At 42.0% G+C, this 22,936-nt stretch overlaps 1 protein-coding gene across 2 annotated transcripts in view; it reads right to left on the bottom strand.

Annotated features, from left to right (window-relative positions):
* Positions 1–391: 391 nt before the first annotated feature.
* The window catches only part of AHCTF1 (AT-hook containing transcription factor 1), a 1,009,458-nt gene continuing 986,913 nt past the window's right edge, over positions 392–22,936 (bottom strand). For both annotated transcript variants that reach the window (XM_069235080.1, XM_069235081.1), the window contains one exon: positions 392–871. In XM_069235080.1, the coding sequence (XP_069091181.1) occupies positions 673–871 (199 nt within the window). In that variant the 3' untranslated portion in view covers positions 392–672. The remainder of the gene's footprint in view (positions 872–22,936) is intronic.

Genomic DNA, 22,936 nt, shown 5'->3' with positions numbered 1-22,936 from the left:
TATTAGTGAGATGCATGACAGCGCTGAGATTGGTAAAGAAAAAAAAGGGCTTACCGACTTGTAAAACAATCTGTAAAGAGGCGGAAAACATACTTATTCATTTGGGATGAACGGGCAGTTGGAGTTTGGGTAGGCTGTGCGTCCTACAGTCAGAATTTATGAAAAATTTAAAGTATTTGGGTTTACATTTTTAGAGGCTACTTCACAGGTGAAGTTTCAACCGGTTAAGATGGCCTTAAATTAAAAATGGATAGAATTCACTGTAAAAACCGAAGAGTCGAATGAAGAGGTAAAGTTCTTGAGTTTGTAGACGAGGAACAATATAATGTTAAAAAAAGGCCTACTAGCAGCAGCAATACAGCATCTGAATAGAAATCAGTGTCGAAGTAAAGATTTTTTAAGTATACATCTTTATTTAACATTTCTATAAGCCATAGTTACATATTTTATAAATGTATGAAGGGGTCAATAAAAAAACTGCCTGACTGAACTCCACAAGGAATTCTGCTTCTGTTTTGAAATCATTTATGAAATTTTACAATAATTTATATAAATTATTTTCTCTCCAATATGATTTTTTTTTTTATTCAACACAATTGAGGACTTGAATTTACAAACCGTGGCGTACATACAAACTGTAAAACAAAATAAAAATAAAAAAACCACAGAAAATCATCGCATCTTCCTACGGGTGACTGGCTTCGTAAAAGCGGATATCAATCTTTTTCTATTTCTTCGAAGAGTCATCTTTTCTGTGCCTTCATCAGAAGATGCTTGAGCTTTACTGCTTGCTTCTGTAGCTGGACTAGGCATGGGTGAAATCAGGTTAACCTCCACTGGTGGTGGAGACCAAGGAACTTTGTCTGAAGACCTAGAGTACATAAAATATAAAACAAAAACTTTGATTAGTTACAAGATTTGAAATACTTCACAGATATAGCCCAGTTTTCAAGTCTAGTGGGGTGCTTAAATGGGGTCTTAGTACACACAGTGCTCGCCTTTAAAACCCCTTATGTCATTTCCAAGAAAACCTTCAAACACTACATCACAATTTATTATATTACTGCTTAAATAAGAGTACAGGTATGTATTCTTTAATCATGAACTTTACAAACTCTGGATGTTTACAAAGTGTAGAATTATTAACAAAATGCAAGTCTGACTCCAGGGGAAAGGGTTATTTATAATCAGCAAATACTGCATTAATTTTTCATAGCGTACCAGTGGTGTAGACATTTGAATCTAATTCTATCCTCAATCCGCAGCCAAAACAATTTCTTCCTCTTTTCTTTAACATGATCGTACTTCTCCAATGCTTAATCCCTGAATTTTGAGTCAACTGCAGATTGTTCAGAAGCCTCTTGTTTAAATATCCCTGCCTGAGATTAACTGAAATTAACTTACACGGTAATCACACTACCTACCTCGCAAAATGTATTTCTTTCCTCAAAGCGAGAACAGTGAAACAATGGCAGTTCTGATAAAGATAACTTGAATCTCCAAACTCAGTGCAGGGTCCAACAACTCTCCTAGAGATTTATATGTTGTTAACAGTAGGAAGAGTATTAAAGTCTCAGGACTTCTTTGTATAACTTGAGTGGTTCCATAATCGTATGGCTAAACTAGAAGAGATTGAATTTCATCCAATCACTGTACAATTAAGAGATGAATGGAGCTGCCCAAATTTACAAGAGAGCTACCCAAACCCACAACTACTTAGTTATCATGTGCATAATTCTACAAGATAAGGCCTGTGTTACAGATTACAATATACAGGGGCCTGTAATATAGCCTTAGAACCCGCCGTAGCGGGCTCTACCGGCTATTAAAGGCCCGCTCCCTGCGTTAAATGCCCGAGCCGAAGGCGAGGGCATTTAACAAGGGAGAAGGACTTTAATAGCCGGTAGAGCCCCCTACGGCGGGTTCGAAGGCTATTAGAACATTCTGCCACACAGGGCAGAATGTTCTATTTTAAAAAAAATGTTGGCGCTACGGGCTTTTACCGGCCAGTAAAAGCCCGCAGCACTCCATTGTTTTCAATGGAGCCCTGCACTTCAATGTAATAGTTACCACCTGGAATTGACCTATCTTTACTATTTTAAGAAAACTGTCTAGAAACTTCTGGAACAGTTTTAATTCTGGACCCTGAATCCCCACAACTAGTTTTAACCTATTTAACTAAACACTGTGGTCTACTGCAAGAAAGCGTAAAAAAAAAAAAAAAAAAAAAAACACACGCAGATGACCTTTGTTGGCTATTTCTTCGATGGTATATGTGATGTCAGGTAAATCCGTTTCAGTCCCAGGATCTGGACAATACCGTAACTGACAGACATTTAGCAAATCGTAATCTAGGTTGACCTGCATCTGTAACTGTAAAGCCAATATTCTTCAAATTTACTCATAGGTGACAGGCTTGATAGAAGGTCTGACAGGCAACCTTCAAACTAGAATGTCATGTCTTAGTTAATGGGATAATTGTGGAATGCTTAAGCCCAGCTAGAATGATGCAAGAAGCACAGAAGCATTATTTAGGTTTGATGCCCACCCAGCCAACAGCCATGGAAAGCTATTTAAAAGCCATCCAGTCGCTGGGAATCACTTGAATGTTCTGAGAGTTTGATCTTGAGTAAAGAAAACGTTATTTACATTTGGTAATGCTATTTCTGTGGGTGCATTATATTCCCAGATTCCTTACCTCAAGGCTACTACATTCAGACTGGTCCAATCTTTTTCCTCAGCAATAACTGCACCATTATCAGGTGGCACCTACCAGTTCCAGAAGCAACTCCATTATTTTGGATGTGACATCACTAGAGAATATTATGTGCCAACCAGAGTTCTAGTGTCAGTTCCTGATATTTTTATTTTTAGTGACACATACCTCTGGATCTATAATAACTGCACTAACTCATGGGGAGGTGAGGAATCTGAGGGAAGATTACGAAGCCACCAGGAATCTTGTTGTAACTAACTTTCTTTCTGATAACTACATCTTCTGCAGATTCCTCATGTTAGGATTGAGCCCCAAAGCAGTACCTCCCTGTGAAGTGGGATTAAGTACTGTTAGTTAATGAGGGAAATTAAGTATACTAGCTTGAGCAAAGTACCCTTCACTGTATGCTTGAGCTATAAGGCAGTTGGGCTTTGCAACGGTATGCAAGGAAGATCAGGTTGCTACCCACCAAATGTCAGAAACTCGGACCCCTCCGGAAAACGTGTAGAAGTAGCCATTGCCCTAATGGAATTTAGCGCAAGAATGCTCGTTAGAGGATCTCTCTTTGCAAGGGCATAGCATATCTTAATTGAGAGGATGACGCAAAGTAATATGGTGACTGCTTTGACATTTTTAACTCCACTGATGACCACAATGAACTGGTCATCACTGTCCTGTGCCATGCAGTAAATGTAATACAACAGTGCACTCCTAGGGTTCAGCCTATGCAGATGTTCTTCCTCCTCCTTGGTTGGATGCGGAAGATGGAAGGGTGACCAACTGGCTCATATGTCATGCAATACTACTTTTGGTAAGAAGGATGGACAGGGACAAAGAACCAACCATTCTTGTTAGAAAAGTGTGTAGGGTGAACAAACCAAAAGGGCCTATAATTTTCAGACCCTATGCACAAACAATCACCACAAACAGTATTTAGTGTAAGAACTCTGAGTAACTGGTTATCTGTGCATGTGCATAATATGCTATCAAGAAAGTCAAAACAAGGTTCAGATTCGACTGAAGAACAATAAATGGAGAGGACAAAACAAGAAAAATAAACCTGAAAGAACTAGAAATTAAATATTAGCCGGTCTAAAAAAGAGCCACTAGGGGCAATTTAAATATCCTACTCGATTGCCATGCATTTACCTGTAGTATCTGGATTGGCATGAAGATCCAGACTATCCTGCAGAAAGGGCAGGTCAACTCAATGTGGGAGAGTAAGAGGCAGCCAAAAGTTAAGTGCCAACAGATCAGACTGTGCCCAGATCCTCCTGCACTTTCCGCATTTTGACAGAAGCAGTATTGCCAGGAATGTACACAGCAGACCCTCCGTCTAGCTGTTCTTGAAGGCATCAGCTATGGAACCATCTACTGGAATGTGTATGACCAATCTGAGGACTCTTATTGTTCCAGTGTTGCACGGAAATTCACAAAGGAAAACCCCACAGTGGCACAGACTACCACTTTCACCTCAAGGTGAATGAGCTCCCACACCTGGTTCTCCAGCCAGAGATGAGTGAGGGCCTGCACTCTTACATTAAGAAAGCCTTCAAGATGGGCTGCCACTGGGAAGACTCTCCCATAGGACAGGACAAAAACAGCATGGCCCCAGCAGATCACTAGTCCATTTCGATTGCCTCCCAAGAAGTAACAAAATGGGAGTCCAGATCCCAACCCAGATCCCTCAAACAGTAATCGTAGGGCTTCGAAATGGACAATCTTTCAGCACTTTTGCAGAAACATCTGACCAAGCTGCTGAGGAAAGCTGAGTAAGTTGTCAATGAGACAATGATAGAGAGCTCAAGACTGCGTAGATGAAGCACAGAAAAACGGGAACTGATGCCAACACGCTGCTTGGTACCCTCATGTACTCCAATGATCTCACATCCTGCAGCAGAGTCCTGGTCTGTCCTGCACAGGGCCTTTGGGCAGCCCTGAGAAGTCACTGCTGCTGAAACGTTTTGAAAACTAGTATGAAGCCTTGAAGGAGTATTCCCTAAGCAGTATTACTGCAAAGTGAAAACGCTCCAATTTCCCTGTGAATTGCAGGCTATATCTGTGCTTCTGCAGAAACATGATGTGGAAATATACATTCTGCAGGTTCAGGGCCTCCCTCTAGACCTGCTGATCGAGTGCTTGTATGACTGGATCCAAATCAACCATCTTAAATTTATCCTACTTTCACAATTTGTTGAGGTTCCTAGGGGTAAAATCAGCTACACCGTGCTTCAATTCTCTCTTCTTACTTTTCTTTTGCACTGTGCCTTTGTGATACTAGATTTAATTTATCAATACAGTGCTTTAGTGGCATTAAGGTCTTGAGAACTTCCGAGTTTCAACAACACTTACCCTCTTTAACATCTTTTTTTAGAAGAACCTCAAACCAAAGAATCCTCACCTTACAATAACCCCCATGCATCAGACTGGATCCGAAAAATCTTGAGCGGTACCTCTGGGCCTGCTAAGTGATGTGTATCGGATCCACATCAGCGTTGTAAGTAACGCTGCTGTGCCCATATAAGTGCCACCCCCGCATGCTGACATCAATTTCTTTCATGACTATTTCCACAGCAAAACGTGCGTTCACATAAAAAACAATGTTTTGACCAGTGTGCAGTACCTAATGGGATCTTTAGGGTGAACAGTCCAATGCCTGGAGAGTGGGGAGGATGTAACGGTTGGTGAGGAATCTTCAGTTGGAGTCTCTACCAGAAAAGGAGTCACCGAAGGTTTTTAACTTGTTCTTCTGATAGCGACTTCTAACCACAGAATTATCACCCTAGAATAGATACCCAAACAATAACTCCCCAGAGGTGGTTCTCTGAACTGGCTCAAACCAAAAAGTCCTGGAGGATCCAGCAGGCTAAATGCCCATTTCGACAGACCTGGCTGTCCAAGCAGTACTCTGTGAACGTATGGAGTGACGCCCATGTAGCAGCTTGGCAAAAATCCAGGACAGGAATCCTGCATGCCAATGCTTTGGCCCTGGTGAAATGGGTCCTCAAACTCTCAGAAGGCAGACTCTTTACTAGTGCGTGTCAGATGTTAACGCAAAGTATAAACCATCAAAAGATGGTCAGATTCTGCACAGCCATGCCCTTCTTCGCTTCAGTAAACCCAATAAAGAGCTAGCCATTCACTGATGGTCTTTGGTGCGATCGATGTATAACAAGAGAGTTGTCTTTGGTTTTATACAATGTAGGCTCTCCTCCTCCTCAGCTCTGACTGACATGAAAGGGGGGTAACAACCTTTGGCAGAAAGAAAGCCCGTACACAAAGGAACAGTTTGTCAGGGGAAAAAAAACAACAACTAATATACGTAGAGAGAACCAACAAAGCTTGAAGCACACTAGCCCTCCTGGTCGATGTAATGGCCACTAGGAAGACCGGCTTGATAGTTAAGAGCTGCAGAAAACAGCTGTGTAGGTGCTTGAATGGGGGACACACATGAAAAATGTGATGACCAAAGTAAGATCCCATTAGGGCATTGTGAAATGTGCAAGAGGGAACAAGTGTTGCAAACCTTACAGAAAACGAGTCACAACAGGTGACTTGAACAGGTAGGCTTGATCCAACAGCAGCAGGAATGCCTAAGTGGGCGACAGATAACCTGTAACACTGCCCAGGATACAGTCTTGCCGGGCTAAAGATCAAACAAACAATACCTCCGACAGCAGTGCAGAAAGTGAGGAATACCAAGCCACAAACTTATCACCAAAAGCAGGCATATACAGTTTTAGTGGAGGGATACCTGGCTGCCAAGATAAAATCACAGACTTCAGGAGGAAGATAATAAAACTCTCTCCGATCAATCTCCACACATAAAGGTGGAGTGTGTGCTGGGTAGGTGTAGGACCCTGCCTTCTTGCGGTGACAGAAGATCCTCCCGAAGAGACAGGATGATCAGAGGACTGATGCTCATGCTCAAGAGGTCGAGATACCAAACTCTGTGCCCAATTCGGAGTCACTAGAATGACTTGGCCATGCTCGGTTCTGATCTTCCTAAGTACTCGGGCAGGAGTGGCATCAAGAGAAAGGTGTACAAGAGCCCGAGTTCCACTCGAGACAAAATGAGACTGAGCAAGAACCACTTTGGAAACTGCCAGCGCACAGAAATGCTGACATTGTGTGTTCTAGCAGAGAGGAACAGATTGAGCCAAGATTCTCTCCCTACATGGAAGAGACCTTGTGATCCTCTTGATATAGCTGGCATTCATAATCCACAAGGCACTGATGGTAGAGTTCATTCACTGTTTAATTCAGTGAGCCTGCTAGGTGTTGCACAGCCAGGATGATGTCCTGGCACTCCAACCAAGTCCAGAGGCACAGGGTCCACAACCTCACTTCGCCCCAGTTGTTGCAGTACCACATGGGAACGGTGCGGTCTGTGAACACCTGAACCAACCCTTCTTTTGGTGGATGGGAGGACTGGGATCAGCACGGAGCCTCCTTCTGCTGCGACAACAGGAGCTACAATGTCTTACAAATCGCATCAGATTAATTTACTTGCAGTCAGATCAGGTTGTGGCTCGATCCCAGGCACCACACGAACTCCAAGGGTGTGCCAGAAGCAGACATCTGTAGGTGACATCCACACAGTAAAACTCCATGAGTTTGTTGGGAGAGACATATCTAGCACACTGCGAGCAAAGCTCACAAAGAAGTCAACAAAAAGCTGAAAAAAGTGGCCAAAAAGTGACTAAGCAATCTCTCTGGATTAGCTCTGGTGGAGTGGAAAGAAAGGAATTGATGTGAGGGCGCTGGGGTGGCACTTATATGGACGTCACAATCTCACTTGCGAGATGGAAGAAGCAGACACAGAGCCGATCGTCGCCACCTACTGGAACACAGAGGTACTGCTCAAGATTTTCCGGATCCAGTCTGACATCATTGGATAATTCAAAGGTGAGGAATCTGTGGTTGGAATTCGCCAAAAGAAACTACTGCCAAAGACAACAGAGTGCTATGTTTTTGTGTAATAACAAGACAAATCCTTTAGGTCGCCGCCGACAACAGACACAAAAACGAACACCAACAGCACTGCTGGAGGTGATGCACAACTTAGACCTCACTCACGTATGGAAACTTCACTATCCTGATCAGACAGTATTTACCTGCGACTCTCCCACCCATAATACATATAGGCACATAGACAGAATACTGGTATCAGAGATTCCACACCTTGAGAATCTAAAGATAAATCACCTGGCAAAATTATTTTCTTATCATTCCCCAGTCACTTGTCATTTCTCATGGGGGAGGGCCCAGCGAGGTCCTAGGGTGTGGTGGCTACCACCAGATATCTTGGAGGGCCCAGAGAGGAAGGAGGCCCGGTCTGGTGCAATCACAGAATACCTGGAGAATAATTGGAGATCCACAACATACAGGGCATTGAATGGGAAGCCTTTAACTTAGTGGTCAGGGGAGTGTGTATGGGCCTTACATGTGGGGTACACAGAGAACTACAATCTAAATTACAGCGGTATGAAGCTGACCTTGCATGTATCGAGACTACTGCACATACATATCAGAAAACACAACATAGGGAACAGCAAATAAAATGCAGAATCAGACATTTGGGACAGGCTTGACAAATATACCCTAAACTGTTATGAAAGAGGCTTCATCGTGAGGGGGACAAACCAGGCAAACTACTAGCCTGGATACTCCAAAGGGAAACTGCCCTAACATAGGTACTACACACCTATGGTCACCAGGACAGAGAGTTACAACAAGGGCAGACAGAGCTTGGGTATTCCAAAAACATTTACAAAGGGTATACACAGCGGGTCCAAGAGTTGAGGCCAAATAATATATCTCCTTCCTAGACAGGGGGGAGCTTAGGGATATCCAACCTAGCGGTTGAGGAGTTGGAAACCCCACTAAGCCTTGAAGACACATGGATGGGTTTAAAGGAGCTCCTGTGTTCTAAGGCTCTGTGGAGTGATGGTTGTAGAAAAGTGTCCCTTTAGGCATGGTTAAACCTCCCCCCACCCCCACACGTTTTGCCTGATGTTGATGCTAAGTTGACAGTGTGTGTACTGGGATCCTGCTAACCAGGACCCAGCACCAGTGTTCTTTCCCTAAACTGAACCACTGTTTCCACAATGTCACACACCTGGCATACAGCTAAGTCCCTTCTAAAAGGTACCAGGGGTACCAAGGGGTTTGTAGCCAGGGGTGGGGGGGGTCTCAGGGCTGCAGCATGTATTATGCCACCCTAAGGGACCCCTCACCAAACACATAAACACATGCACACTGCCATTGCAGCTTGCGTGTGTTGGTGGGGTGAAAAAGGTAAAGTCGACATGGCATCCCTCTCTGGATGCCATGCCTGCCAACCACTTCCCGTAGCATAGGTAAGTCACCCCTCTAGCAGGCCTTACAACCCTAAGGCAGGGTGCACTATAACACAGGTGAGGGCATAGCTGCATGAGCAATATGCCCCTAAAGTGTCCAAGTCCATTCTTTGAAATTGTAAGTGCTGTGTGGCCATATTAAATACATGGCCTGGGAGTTTGTCATTACAAACTCCACAGCTCCATGGTGGCTTCACTGCAGACTGGGAAGTTTGTTGTAAACTCAGCACAATAAATCCACACTGATGCCAGTGTTGGATCTATTGTAAAATGCACACATAGGGCATGTTGGAGATGTCCCCTGTATTTCACCCAACCTTCTAGTGTAGGGCTGATCGGTCTGCCAGCTTGCCACTAACAGACAAGTTTCTGACCCCATGGTGTGAGAGACTTTGTGCTCCCTGGGGTCAGGAACAAAGCCTGCTCTGGGTGGAGGTGCTTCACACCTCCCCCCTGCAGGAACTGCAACAGTTGTCGTGAGCCTCAAAAGCTCAGGCCTCCTGTTACAGTACCCCAGGGCACTCCAGCCAGTGGCGAAGCCCGCACACGAAACCAAGCCCAACATTTGGTGGTAGGTCCAGTAGGAAAATTAGGGAGGAGTGACCACCCCAGCTAGGACCACCCCTAAGGTGTCCAGAGCCGAGGTGACTCTCCCTGCAGAATACTCCATCTTAGTCTGGAGGACAGGAAACAATAGGGGCTAGGTTTGTGTCCCCCTCCCCCAAAGGGAGTGGACACAGGAAGGGTGTAGCGACCCTCAAGGACAGTAGCTGTTGGCTACTGCCCTCTGAACCCTGTAACACCCCTAAATCCAGGATTTAAGGGCTCTCCTGAACCCAGTTCATCAGATTCCTGGCGACTTAACAAGAAAGAAGGACTACTAAGCTGAACCCCCAGCAGAGAAAAGGAAGACACAAACTGACCTCTGCAGCTAGTACCACTCCTAAGGTGTCCAGAGCTGAAGTGACCCCCTTCCTTGCAGAATCCCCCATCTTGCTTTGGAGGAGAGTAGCCAATAGCGGATAGGAATCCACTCCCCACCACAAAGCATGTGGGCACAGGAAGGGTGTAGTCACCCTCATACAGTAGCCATTCGCTATTGCCTTCTGACCCCTTTAACAATCCTAAATCTAGTATTTAGGGGCACCCCTGAACCTTGCTCTTTAGATTCCTGGCAACCTCAAGTAGGACTGAAGAACCGACCCCAGCAGGGAAGACTCCAGATGACAACTGACTTGGCCCCAGCCCTACCGGCCTGTCTGCAGCTTCAAGACGCCTGCTACAAAAAGGCGATACATCCTGCAGGACCAGCGACTTCTACAAACCCTCAGAGGACTGCTTGCCCACCACAGGACCAAGAACACCCGAGGACAGTGGCCCTGTCTACAAGAAACATCCAAGGAGGACTCCAAAACAGACCCGGATCCGCAAGCCCTGCCCGCTCTGCACCTGACGCCCACAGTCCGAGTCCAGGTGGCTCACCAGTCCAGAGAAGGTCCCCAGGCAGTTCCCACCTTGAGTCCACCCTAGGTTGACCCCTCCTGGCCAAAACAATGACGCCTACAGTCGAAATCTGGCAGACCTCCCTGACTGTGACCAGATTCAATGAAGATTCCCGATGCCAAAAGGTACCCCTGAACCCGCAGCCCCTTTGCCTAGGGGAATCCGACCGACAGTCCAGTTTCCAGTGGGTGTCTCGCCTACTTATCCAACATTTGGTTTTTCGCAGCCAATTTCCTGGACCCAGCCTGCAGCATCTTTGTCACTCCCGGGGTTCCCCCACTGAAAAGCTTTGGGTGCTCTATGCTGTGTTTGCACCTTGCTCCCGGCCTCCTCTGTGCTGCTGATGGTGTGTGTTTGGTGCTGACCTGTGCCCTCTCCCCCTAGTACTCATGTAAACCCCTCAGGTCTATGCTCTGAAGTTGCAGGTACTTAGATGCAACCTGTTTTCCGAGTGCCCCAGTCCTCGCAAGATTCCATTGAAAACCCGGCACAAACTTTGACCTCTGCACCCAGCCGGCCCAGTGTTTCTGGTGGTGCACTTTTGAGGTTAACTTGAACCCTGACAAGTGGACAGGGCATCCTAATCCCAGAAGACTATGATCATAAATCGAGTACTTACCTGAAAACTGTGTTAACACTTTTCCTCCCCTAGGACTGAATTGGTTCCTGTGAGAAACTACACTGTCTACTTTTGAAATTGAAAAGTGTTACTTACTTGTAAGCTGTTTTATCTGCAAAACTTAAACTAAGTGCATCTGCTATATAAGCTTGCCACAAATTTACAAATGTACTTACCTGTAACAAATATCATTTTGGTTCTAGAAATAAAGAAACAAAATATATTTTTGCTATATAAAAACATTGCTGGAGTTAGTCATTGAGTGTGAGCCTCATTTCTTGACTGTGTGTGTACAACAAATGCTTTGCACTACCCTCTGATAAGTCTAACTGCTCGACCACACTACCACAAAAGAGAGCATTAGTATTATCTACTTGAGCCTCCATTAAGCCTCTGGGGATACACTGGACTCTGTACACACTATACCACATTTTGGTATAGTATATACCTAGCCAGCTTCCTACCATGGTCCCGCCTCCCCCCCCAAAGTTCTATCAAGCATACTCCGCTGCACTGACAAAGATTGCTCGAGATTGGTTCCCTCCATGAGGGAGAGGGTGGAGAAATCTACAGGTTACTAAAACCGGGTGGCGCCTAGGATGATTCCTCTGCATACGGACCCATAACCATCATGAATACAGACAAGAAAATACTGTGTAAAGTACTAGCTTCACGTTTGATCCCTTACATGCTGCAGCTGGTGCATGAAGACCAGTGTGGCATGAACCTCAGAAGGCTTGCACACATCATGTACGAGGTCCGAAACTTAGAGGAGGAGATGGTTTTGGTCTCGAAAGACCTCGAAAAAGCTTTTTATAGTGTAGACTGGTCAAATAGTATGCATACTGAATTTGTATGCCGCTGTGTGTGCTGTGTTTTATTATAAATTAAAAAATAAAGTTTAAAAAAAATAAGACAAATCCTTTCTTAAGTCTGGTTGGGACGAAAATGACAAAGGTCGAGGTGCAATTACAAATACTTTTCAGTGAAGTTGTGCTACATGAATTACTCTGAAGATGAGGTAGTCTTCACACATTGTCATATCTCTCTTTTCTATATTTCCCTAAATATTAAGAAAGAAATATCTCTTGTTCTTGCTCCGAAGAAAAGGAGATGTCTGTTAACACTTGTTGCCAAATGACAAGGTGCAGGGCTGTGTTGTCCCAAAAAAGAAAAGGAAAAAAGATGTACACCAGACTTGCCGCCGCGCTCACAATGGCAAATGAAGCAGTTCTCATCTGTCCTCACCCTCTTGGACCGAAAAATCATGCGTGCAAAAGAACCAGTGCAAATAACTGCGGCCTGACATTTTTCACACTCATTTTTGTGTGAAGGAGCCCCAGAATAGATGACTTGGTACCCTGTTTGCAATTGCGAAAAGTGCAGACGGAAAGTAGTAAAACTTTTTTAAAGTTATTTTTGTATTCGTTTTAGGTGTTCACAAACACAAGAGCATTCGAAAGGCATTGAATTTATATCACTGAAAGGTGCAATTGAGGGCTGAGGGGATAATTTACTTTATTTCATAGGGTGATAAATCAGGAGCTAATTGTGCAAGAAAGACTAGCTGGTTTCGGCCACGTTAACGGCAAGTCTTAATCATTACTAAACTCACTTATTTCAGGCAAATTATTTCATCGGTATAGGAACTTCATGGATTGGCTTGAAAAAAATTGCGCAACTTTTGTTAGCGGATGACAACAATCAGGTTTAATGTACCGCCTTCTGGAGATTTGGATTTCATTTTTTAGTAATCCACTCGAATTAGATTTCCCCGTGGACTCATACTGGTTTTAAGACTGCATTTTCCTATCTTCGTAGTTTTTTTTCGGGTTGCTGGCCATTCAAGCTTTGTGGAACAATGCATTTACTCCTACTGTGTATTTTAGCAAGGTGTCTGTGTTAACTGTGCCTTGCTGTGTTTTTTAAATCTGTGCGCGCGCTGAAATCTTGTTTATTTAAATGCTGAACTCTACTGAAATACCTGAGGGGGTAGTCTGTTCGGCTAACAAGCGTCAGACGCACAGCAGAATCTATTGCCGGTTAGAAGTGCAGCGGGGATGTCTCATCAAGTTAACAAATTTCATCGTTGCTACACATTCCCTTAAACCCTACTGTTTCAAATGACGAGTGGGTAAGGGTGCCTAATTACACAGATGAAGTATTAGTACTACTTATCGATCAAACTCATGTGGCTCTGCAGTGTCTCTTGGATAGCTTTTCTCCCTGCAAGGCGAACATGACTTAATTGATGGGAACACAAAAGTCGTCATTTGAATAACACGCTTTAAAGGTTCCGATTCTTTGTATCTGTCAACTATTCCCACCAGCAGGTAGAACTCAAATGCCAGCTTTGGTTGAAATCGATGCACAACTGCAAACAGATGCTAATTAAAATTGTGTTGTGTGCTTTGTGATCGTTTCATTTGAGCCATTAGAGGCGTACTTAAATCACCCACTGGAAAGGGTATGCTTAATAATATCAACACGGATACCTAACGGGCATCCCGTGCATACTTTAACTGATAATCTGTAAATCCCGATATGGAAAATACTTTGAGTTATGATCTATTCTACTCTAACCAATTAAAATGGAGGCTGGCCTGACTTAAAGAAAGTTCATCAGTTGGCAACCTCATTTGACTCGCCTACTAAAATATTTAGATTGACGTCAGTTTTCTGATCAACTAATCACAGCAAAGACGTTTAATTGAACGCACAGCGGTGTCAAAGTTTTGGCTCTTTATGCTTGTATCTGAAAATTGACAAATCTACTGTTTGGTTTTGTGAGTTATTATGAGGTCTGACTTGCAAGCTTATAAACGATCTTTTCGATAGTTATAGAATTAAGGTTAATATGTATAAAGCTTTGCCACAATTGAGTCTCTGGATAAAGTAAGTAAATTGAGCAACAAGCAGTTGCAGAAGAGTATTTTGACCATGCAGTATCGACACAAACTCTAATCCATATTGGTATACACCAATGTGCTATGTGTATTTTTACCATGAAATGTCTGAAAGAGTTGCTAAAACAGCAATTCTTCCAATGACATAAGAATTGCATCTATTTCGTCTTTAATATTACAGAAACTAGTAATTAATTTATTTACAAAGTTCAAGGTTCCTAGTAAATCTTTATAGTGTTCCTTCTTTATGAATGATCACGTTTTATTGTTGCATGTGCTGTTGTAGTAGTAAATATCAAGCTACCTTTAAGCCTAAATTATATATATATGTGTGTATATATAAACACTCTCTTCGGCGTGGACACTCCACACCTGATCGCCGGTGGTACTGCCGTATAAACGCGTGCCACCGCGTTTTCAAATCCACACTTTTCCTCCAGCGAATACAAGAAGAGGCAGCACTCCAGAGCGGGTATTCAGCAACTTAATTTACGGTCTCAACAGGAATGCGTTTCGGCAAAACTGCCTTCGGTAGCCTGTTGGCCGCCATCTTACTTTGCTAGTTATACATGATAGATCGTCTTTCATCACTTTTTATCAACGTCATGGAAAACTTCACTTTAAACGTTAGAATACTTTCATCTGTGATTATTAAATTATTACGCATTGATATCAGCACATTGTTTAAACAAATAAAATGATGCTACAATAGCACGCCTTACATTTTATGCCGTATATCCACCCAGAATAAATGACATAACGATGCCGTTAGTTCCACAATAATCTTCAATATTTAACACGGCTAAATTACTTACTAAATTTCTTATTGTAATTTGACTGGTACATAATTCTTACTGCTGGATACCATATATCGTTAAATACATTTATAGTACCTATTATATTTCTTCACAATGTACAATCTAGAAATTAGAACCATCCTCATTAGTACTAATTAAATATTCTGAGTTCATTGATGCATAATATCCGGATTATAGGGCATATGTGCATAAAATACATGTGTATAAGCATTATAAAATTCTATAATTAAACTCATAATATTTCACATCTTAATTGATCTTGACCATGACCTAAATCATCGTAACTTTTTTCCTAAGAGCAGAAACTTTTATATACAATCTTGCCACATTAACCGCACCATTATTGCACTAACCAACTTAATTTACGTTTTCAAGTGCATATCTAATTCTTCACTTTTATTCAATCCATTAGGTTCTTTGCTATCAAACAACAGAATATATCTGGACTCCGGTGTCCTTAACTTTTTGTCTATGTCACCCCCTCTGGGATCCTTAGGTATCCCATCTATCACACTATATTTTAGATTAATAATGTCTCCTCCATGAACTTCCCGAATGTGTCTAGCTACCGGGTATGAGTCATCTTGGTTTTGCACCGCTCTAAGATGTTGTAAAATAAGTTTGTGTACCTGTAATTTTGTGCTGCATATATACATCTTGAGACAGCTACATTTCAGTGTATAGATGACATATTCACTTTTACATGTATACAGTCCCTTAATCTTATGTGTAATTTTATAATTAATTACTACTGATTTGATGCCCTCTCCCTTTTTACAGGCTTTGCATTTCGTACATCTAACAAAGCCATCAATTGGTGTTAACCACATAGGTTTGGTCCCATCTTGTCTGATATCACTTCTCACTAATGCATCTCGCATAGATTTTCCTTGTCTAAATGTTATCTGTGGATTTTTCCTAATGTCCTTACCTATAACAGGATCGCTTCTTAATATGTGCCAATGTTTTTGTAAAATCGTTCGTATTTTTGAATGAGCCTCATTATATGTGGTTATAAATCTCACCATGGCTTGCTTCTTACATTGCTTACTGTTATTGTTAATCTTATATGTCTCAAATAAAATGCTGTCTCTAGTGCGCATATCCACCTCCTTCTTGGCCTTAAAAATAGTATCAATGGAGTACCCCCTTTCCCTAAACCGTGATACCATTTCCTTCTCAACTTCAGCAAATTTATTCTCAGTACTACAGATCTGTTTTGCTCTTAGTAGTTCTCCATAGGGAATACTCTCTTTTAAAGGTACAGGATGGTAACTTCTTGCATGCAGCAAATTATTGCCTGCCGTTGGTTTCCTATATAACGTAGTTTGCAATCTAGCATTTTCTATGAAAATCTTCACATCTAAAAATTCTATTTCTCTGATATTTATATTTGCTGTAAATCTAAGGTTCAAATCATTATCGTTTATTACTTTTGCAAACTCTTCCGCGCTTGAGACATCACCATTCCATATTACAAATATATAATCGATAAAACGTAACCATAAGATAATATGGTCGTTCCACCTATCCAGTGGTGAATTACTGAGAACCTGTTCTTCCCACCAGCCCATATATAAGTTGGCGTAACAAGGAGCAAAGCATGTACCCATTGCCGTACCACATATCTGTTCAAAAATTTCATTATTGAAGAAAAAGATGTTGTGTTTAAGACACCATCTCATCATATTAACTAGCATTACACTGTGTTTATAAAACCTAATAGGTCTTGCACGTAAAAAAATGTTCTGTTGATCTAATGCCGTCCTCATGAGGAATGCACGTATATAATGAGGTAACATCCAAAGTCATAAGAAGCATATCTGAATCCCAACTAACATCAAACACTCGCTTTAAAAAGTCCATAGTGTCTTTAAGATAAGATGGTAAATTGCACACTAATGGTTTTAAAAAAAAAAAGTCAATGTATTGTGATGCAAATTCAAACAAACTGCCTTGTGCTGCTATGATCGGTCTGCCCGGTGGTTTAGTAGCATCTTTATGAATTTTAGGAATAAGATAAAACACAGGTAGCTTAGGATGATCAACTTGCATATATCTAAATTCCTGTTCACTTATCAATTTTTCTTCTTTCCATAACAACAATTCTTTTGCAAACTCCCTTTCAATATTATGTACATATTTCATATCAATTCTTTTGTAACAGCTTTCATCATTTAGTTGTTTATATGCTTCCTCCATATATTCATCAATCAGCCAAATTACTATATTGCCTCCTTTATCTGAACTTCTAATCACCAATTTTGCATTAGTTGAAAGTTTTTTAATCGTTTGACGAAAGCTTTTGATTTGTTTGTAGTCTCTACCACAATTTTTATCTCTTACATCTATCTCTGTTAAATTTTTCAAATCTTGAATAACTCAGCAAATTGGTCTATCAAATCTCCACAGTACGATGGTGAAACCGTGGATTTTCGTTTGAATTTAGAACCTTCTTCACTTACCAATATTCCTTCCACCTCTAATCTACCAACCACCTCTACTTCATCTAAGGGTTGCAACGCATCCTCTTGCAACTCCCATAATTCATCAAAAAAATGTCATCAATTAAAAGATTGCCATATTCCTTGGTTTCCTCAACACTTGGCTTCTTAGTCACATGGTTATTTTTGATCCTGTGTATCTTCATCAATTTTAACTTCCTAATAAAGAGGAACAGGTCAATCCTTGCTTGTGTATAATCAAAATTGCTGGCTTCACAGTACGAGAGACCTAATTGTAAGTTTCTCACATCCTCCTCACTCAACTCAACATTAGACAAATTACAGATCGTGTTACAATCATTTAATATCGCCTGTTGCTGCGTGTCATTTTCTCCTGTGTTTTTCTGCGATCTTCTTGCTCTCTTGCCCCTCGTCTCTTCTTCCTCTTGGCCTGTTCCCCCCCCCCCCCCCTCGCCATGGCCTGGGATTCGTTTGTCTGTCCCTCCATAAAAAATCAAATTAATCTTGTAACGAAGTATGTGCGACCACACGTGAGAGTTCTCCTCCGTCAGTATCCGAGCTTTCACTAATTTCGTGGCTGCTCCCTACTATAGTCGGACTAGTGACTTTACCAAAATTTATTTTTTGTCTTCTCCCAATTTCTTTTTTTTTTTGCGAATGTATAAATCTGTCCTGTCTCAATCAATTTTGTCTCTATTGAATTTTCTTGCTTTTTTATGAACTATTTCCTACTCCATCTTCTTCAACCGATCTTCCATCTCCTTGTTTGGAGATTCTACCAGCCTCACATCTTCATATAAATTAATTTTTGTTGTCAGCACATCAATATCATTGTTTTTTCTCTATCCATCTTGGCATATTTAATAAAAAATTTCATCATTCCAATGGAGCTTTGTGCATTATGCACAGCCCATTCTTTCAGCATCTCCGGATTAGGTTCTTCATATGTTGGAGTGATCATAAGTCTTAAACCCCTAGGTACTCTGTCAGCATCAATGTACCTTTGCAACGATTCACTTTCCCACCATTTATTCAATTCCTTTTTTTTTTTTTTTTTAAAGTTTTTCTAAGTCTTTAAAAAGGCTATATATGTCCACAAAACCTGTATCTTGTCTTGATTTTGAAACATTACTTTTTTCCATTGTCGCAGTTGAAAACACCATTTCTGCCCTTAATTTTAGATAATCGCAAAGCGTTTTAACTTTTTCTGCCATCTTTTCTGTCAATCTGAATACTTTCGCTCCCAAGCCACACTTAGAGTTTCGTGGCACCCGGCTCCGCTTGCATGCAGTATGCTCTTACCTCCAGTCACGCTGCAGTCCGCTCCTGGGTCCTCAGACTCTGCATATGCTGCATGTCCTGGATTTGGCGTCCCACACAATCTGACAGAGGGGGTGGAGTGACTAAAACACACTCACTTCGTGTGTGTGTGTGTGTGTGTATATATATATATATATATATGGAAAATGTCACTTACCCAGTGTACATCTGTTCGTGGCATTAGTTGCTGCAGATTCACATGCTGTGCACATCCCACCATCTGGTGTTGGGCTCGGAGTGTTACAAGTTGTTTTTCTTCGAAGAAGTCTTTTCGAGTCACGAGACTGAGGGACTCCTCCCATTTCGGCTCCATTGCGCATGGGCGTCGACTCCATCTTAGATTGTTTTCCCCCGCAGAGGGTGAGGTAGGAGCTGTTTATGCTAGTAATAGTGCCCATGAAATGGAGTAATGTACATAATGTAGTTTAAAGTAATATATTTTCAAATTTACAAATGTTCAAGATCAACTTCTTAACGGCTACAGGCTCCCGGGGAGGTGGGTGGGCGCATGTGAATCTGCAGCGACTAATGCCACGAACAGATGTACACTGGGTAAGTGACATTTTCCGTTCAATGGCATGTGTAGCTGCAGATACACATGCTGTGCATAGATTAGTAAGCAGTTATCTCCCCAAAAGCGGTGGTTCAGCCTGTAGGAGTTGAAGTTGTTTGAAACAATGTTCGTAGTACTGCTTGACCTACTGTGGCTTGTTGAGCCATTAACACATCTACACAGTAGTGTTTGGTAAATGTATGAGGCGTAGACCATGTAGCTGCCTTACATATTTCGGTCATTGGAATATTTCCTAGAAAGGCCATGGTAGCACCTTTCTTTCTGGTTGAGTGTGCCTTTGGTGTAATAGGCAGTTCTCTCTTTGCTTTAAGATAGCAGGTTTGAATACACTCAACTATCCATCTAGCAATGCCTTGTTTAGAAATTGGATTACCTGTATGAGGTTTTTGGAAAGCAATAAATAATTGTTTTGTTTTTCGAATTAGTTTTGTTCTGTCAATGTAGTACATTAACGTTCTTTTGATGTCTAATGTATGTAGTGCTCTTTCAGCTACAGAGTCTGGCTGTGGGAAGAACACTGGTAATTCTACTGTTTGATTCAAGTGGAACGGTGATATAACTTTTGGTAAAATTTTTGGATTTGTCAGTAGAACTACTTTTTGCTTGTGTATTTGAATAAATGGTTCTTGTATGGTAAATGCTTGAATTTCACTCACTCTTCTTAGAGATGTGATGGCAATTAAAAATGCAACTTTCCATGTTAAGTATTGCATTTCACAAGAGTGCATGGGCTCAAAGGGTGAACCCATGAGTCGTGTTAAGACAATGTTGAGGTTCCATGAAGGAACTGGTGGTGTTCTTGGTGGTATAATTCTCTTTAGTCCTTCTATAAACGCTTTTATGACTGGTATCCTAAATAGTGAAGTTGAGTGCGTAATTTGCAGGTAAGCTGAAATTGCGGTAAGATGTATTTTTATGGAAGAGAAAGCTAGCTTTGACTTTTGTAAATGTAGTAAGTATCCTACGAGGTCTTTGGCAGATGCGTTTAAGGGTTGAATTTGATTATTATGGCAGTAATAAACAAATCATTTCCACTTATTTGCATAGCAATGTCTAGTGGTAGGTTTTCTAGCTTGTTTTATGACCTCCATACATTCCTGTGTAAGGTCTAAGTGTCCGAATTCTAGGACTTCAGGAGCCAAATTGCTAGATTCAATGATGCTGGATTTGGATGTCTGATCTGCTGTTTGTGTTGTGTTAACAGATCTGGTCTGTTTGGTAGTTTGACATGAGGCACTACAGAGAGGTCTAGTAGTGTTGTGTACCAAGGTTGTCTTGCCCATGTTGGCAGTATGAGTCTGAGTTTGTTTTGACTCAATTTGTTTACCAGATATGGAAGGAGAGGGGGAAAAGCGTAAGCAAATATCCCTGACCAGCTCATCCATAACGCATTGCCCGGAGACTGATCTTGTGGGTACCTGGATGCGAAGTTTCGGCATTTTGCGTTTTCCTTTGTTGCAAATAGATCTATTTGTGGTGTTCCCCAATTCTGGAAGTATTTGTTTAGTATTTGGGGGTGAATCTCCCATTCATGGATCTGTTGGTGATCCTGAGAGAGATTGTCTGCTAACTGGTTCTGAATTCCTGGAATAAATTGTGCTATTAGGCGAATGTGGTTGTGAATCGCCCAATGCCATATTTTTTGTGCCAGGAGACACAACTGTGTTGTGTGTCCCTCCCTGTTTGTTTAGGTAATACATTGTTGTCATGTTGTCTGTTTTGACAAGAATGTATTTGTGGCTTATTATGGGTTGAAATGCTTTTAGCGCTAGAAATACTGCCAATAGTTCTAAGTGATTTATGTGAAACTGTTTTTGCTGAGTGTCGCATTGTCCTTGGATGCTGTGTTGATTGAGGTGTGCTCCCCACCCTATCATGGAGGCATCTGTTATTACATATTGTGGCACTGGGTCTTGGAAAGGCCGCCCTTGGTTTAAATTTATACTGTTCCACCATTGAAGCGAGGTGTATGTTTGGCGGTCTATCAACACCAGATCTAGAAGTTGACCCTGTGCTTGTGACCATTGTGATGCTAGGCACTGTTGTAAGGGCCGCATGTGCAACCTTGCGTTCGGGACAATGGCTATGCATGAGGACATCATGCCTAGAAGTTTCATCACCATTTTGACTTGTATCTTTTGTTTTGGATACATGGTCTTTATTACATTGTGAAATGCTTGAACCCTTTGTTGGCTTGGAGTGGCAATCCCTTTTGCTGTGTTGATTGTCGCCCCTAAGTATTACTGTGTTTGACACGGCAGAAGGTGTGACTTTGTGTAGTTGATTGAGAAACCTAGATTGTGGAGGATTTCTATGACGTACTTCGTGTGTTGTGAACACCGTTTTAGCGTGTTGGTTTTGATTAACCAATCGTCTAGGTACGGGAACACATGTATTTGCTGCCTTCTGATATGTGCAGCAACTACTGCCAGGCATTTTGTAAAAACTCTTGGCGCAGTTGTTATTCCGAATTGCAACACCTTGAACTGGTAATGTACCCCTTGGAATACAAACCTTAGGTACTTTCTGTGTGAAGGATGTATCGGTATATGGAAATATGCATCCTTTAGGTCTAGTGTTGTCATGTAGTCTTGTTGTTTGAGCAGTGGGATTACGTCCTGTAATGTCACCATGTGAAAGTGATCTGATTTGATGTATGTATTTAATGTTCTGAGATCTAGTATAGGTTTCAGACTCTTGTCTTTTTTGGGTATGAGAAAGTACAGAGAGTAAACTCCTGTCCCTTTCTGTTGGTTTGGTACTAATTCTATTGCTTCTTTTTGTAGCAATGCCTGAACTTCTAGTCCTAGAAGATCTATATGTTGTTTTGACATATTTTGTGTTTTCGGTGGGACGTTTGGAGGGAATTTGAGAAATTCTATGCAATAACCATGCTGGATAATTGCTAGGACCCAAGTGTCTGTTGTTATTTCCTCCCAATGTTTGTAAAACTTGGTTAGTCTCCCCCCCACAGATGTTATGTGTTGGGGATTTGTGACTTGGAAGTCACTGCTTTTTTTGAGGAGTTTTGGGACTTTGGAACTTCCCTCTATTCTTTTGGAATTGTCCCCCTCTATATTGTCCCCGAAAACTTCCCCCGCTGATACTGGCTCTGGTAAGTGGGTCTTGTTTGTGAGGTTGTGGGTTCTGTGCTTTGTCCTCGAAACCCCCCTCTAAACTGTGTTTTTCGAAATGTTCCTCTGCTCTGTGGGGAGTAGAGTGCGCCCATGGCTTTGGCCGTGTCAGTGTCTTAAGTTTTTCGATCGCAGTGTCCACCTCCGGCCCAAACAACTGCTGTCCGTTGAATGGCATATTCAGCACAGCTTGCTGTATTTCTGGTTTAAATCCTGATGTATGCAGCCATGCATGTCTCCTTATTGTTACTGCTGTGTTGACAGTTCTAGCAGCTGTGTCTGCAGCATCCATTGCTGACCGTATCTGATTGTTGGAGATACTCTGTCCTTCTTCTACTACTTGCTGCGCTCTCTTTTGGAACTCCTTGGGCAAATGTTCTATAAAGTGTTGCATTTCGTCCCAATGGGCCCTATCGTATCTGGCCAACAAAGCCTGTGAATTGGCAATACGCCACTGGTTTGCTGCCTGTGCCGCCTCCCTCTTGCCTGCTGCGTCGAATTTTCGACTTTCTTTATCTG

Source organism: Pleurodeles waltl, chromosome 5 (genome assembly GCF_031143425.1).
Source record: "Pleurodeles waltl isolate 20211129_DDA chromosome 5, aPleWal1.hap1.20221129, whole genome shotgun sequence".
Lineage (NCBI taxonomy): Eukaryota > Metazoa > Chordata > Amphibia > Caudata > Salamandridae > Pleurodeles > Pleurodeles waltl.
Note: the sequence above shows the minus strand (reverse complement) of the source record. Positions and strands in the feature narration are given on the sequence as shown.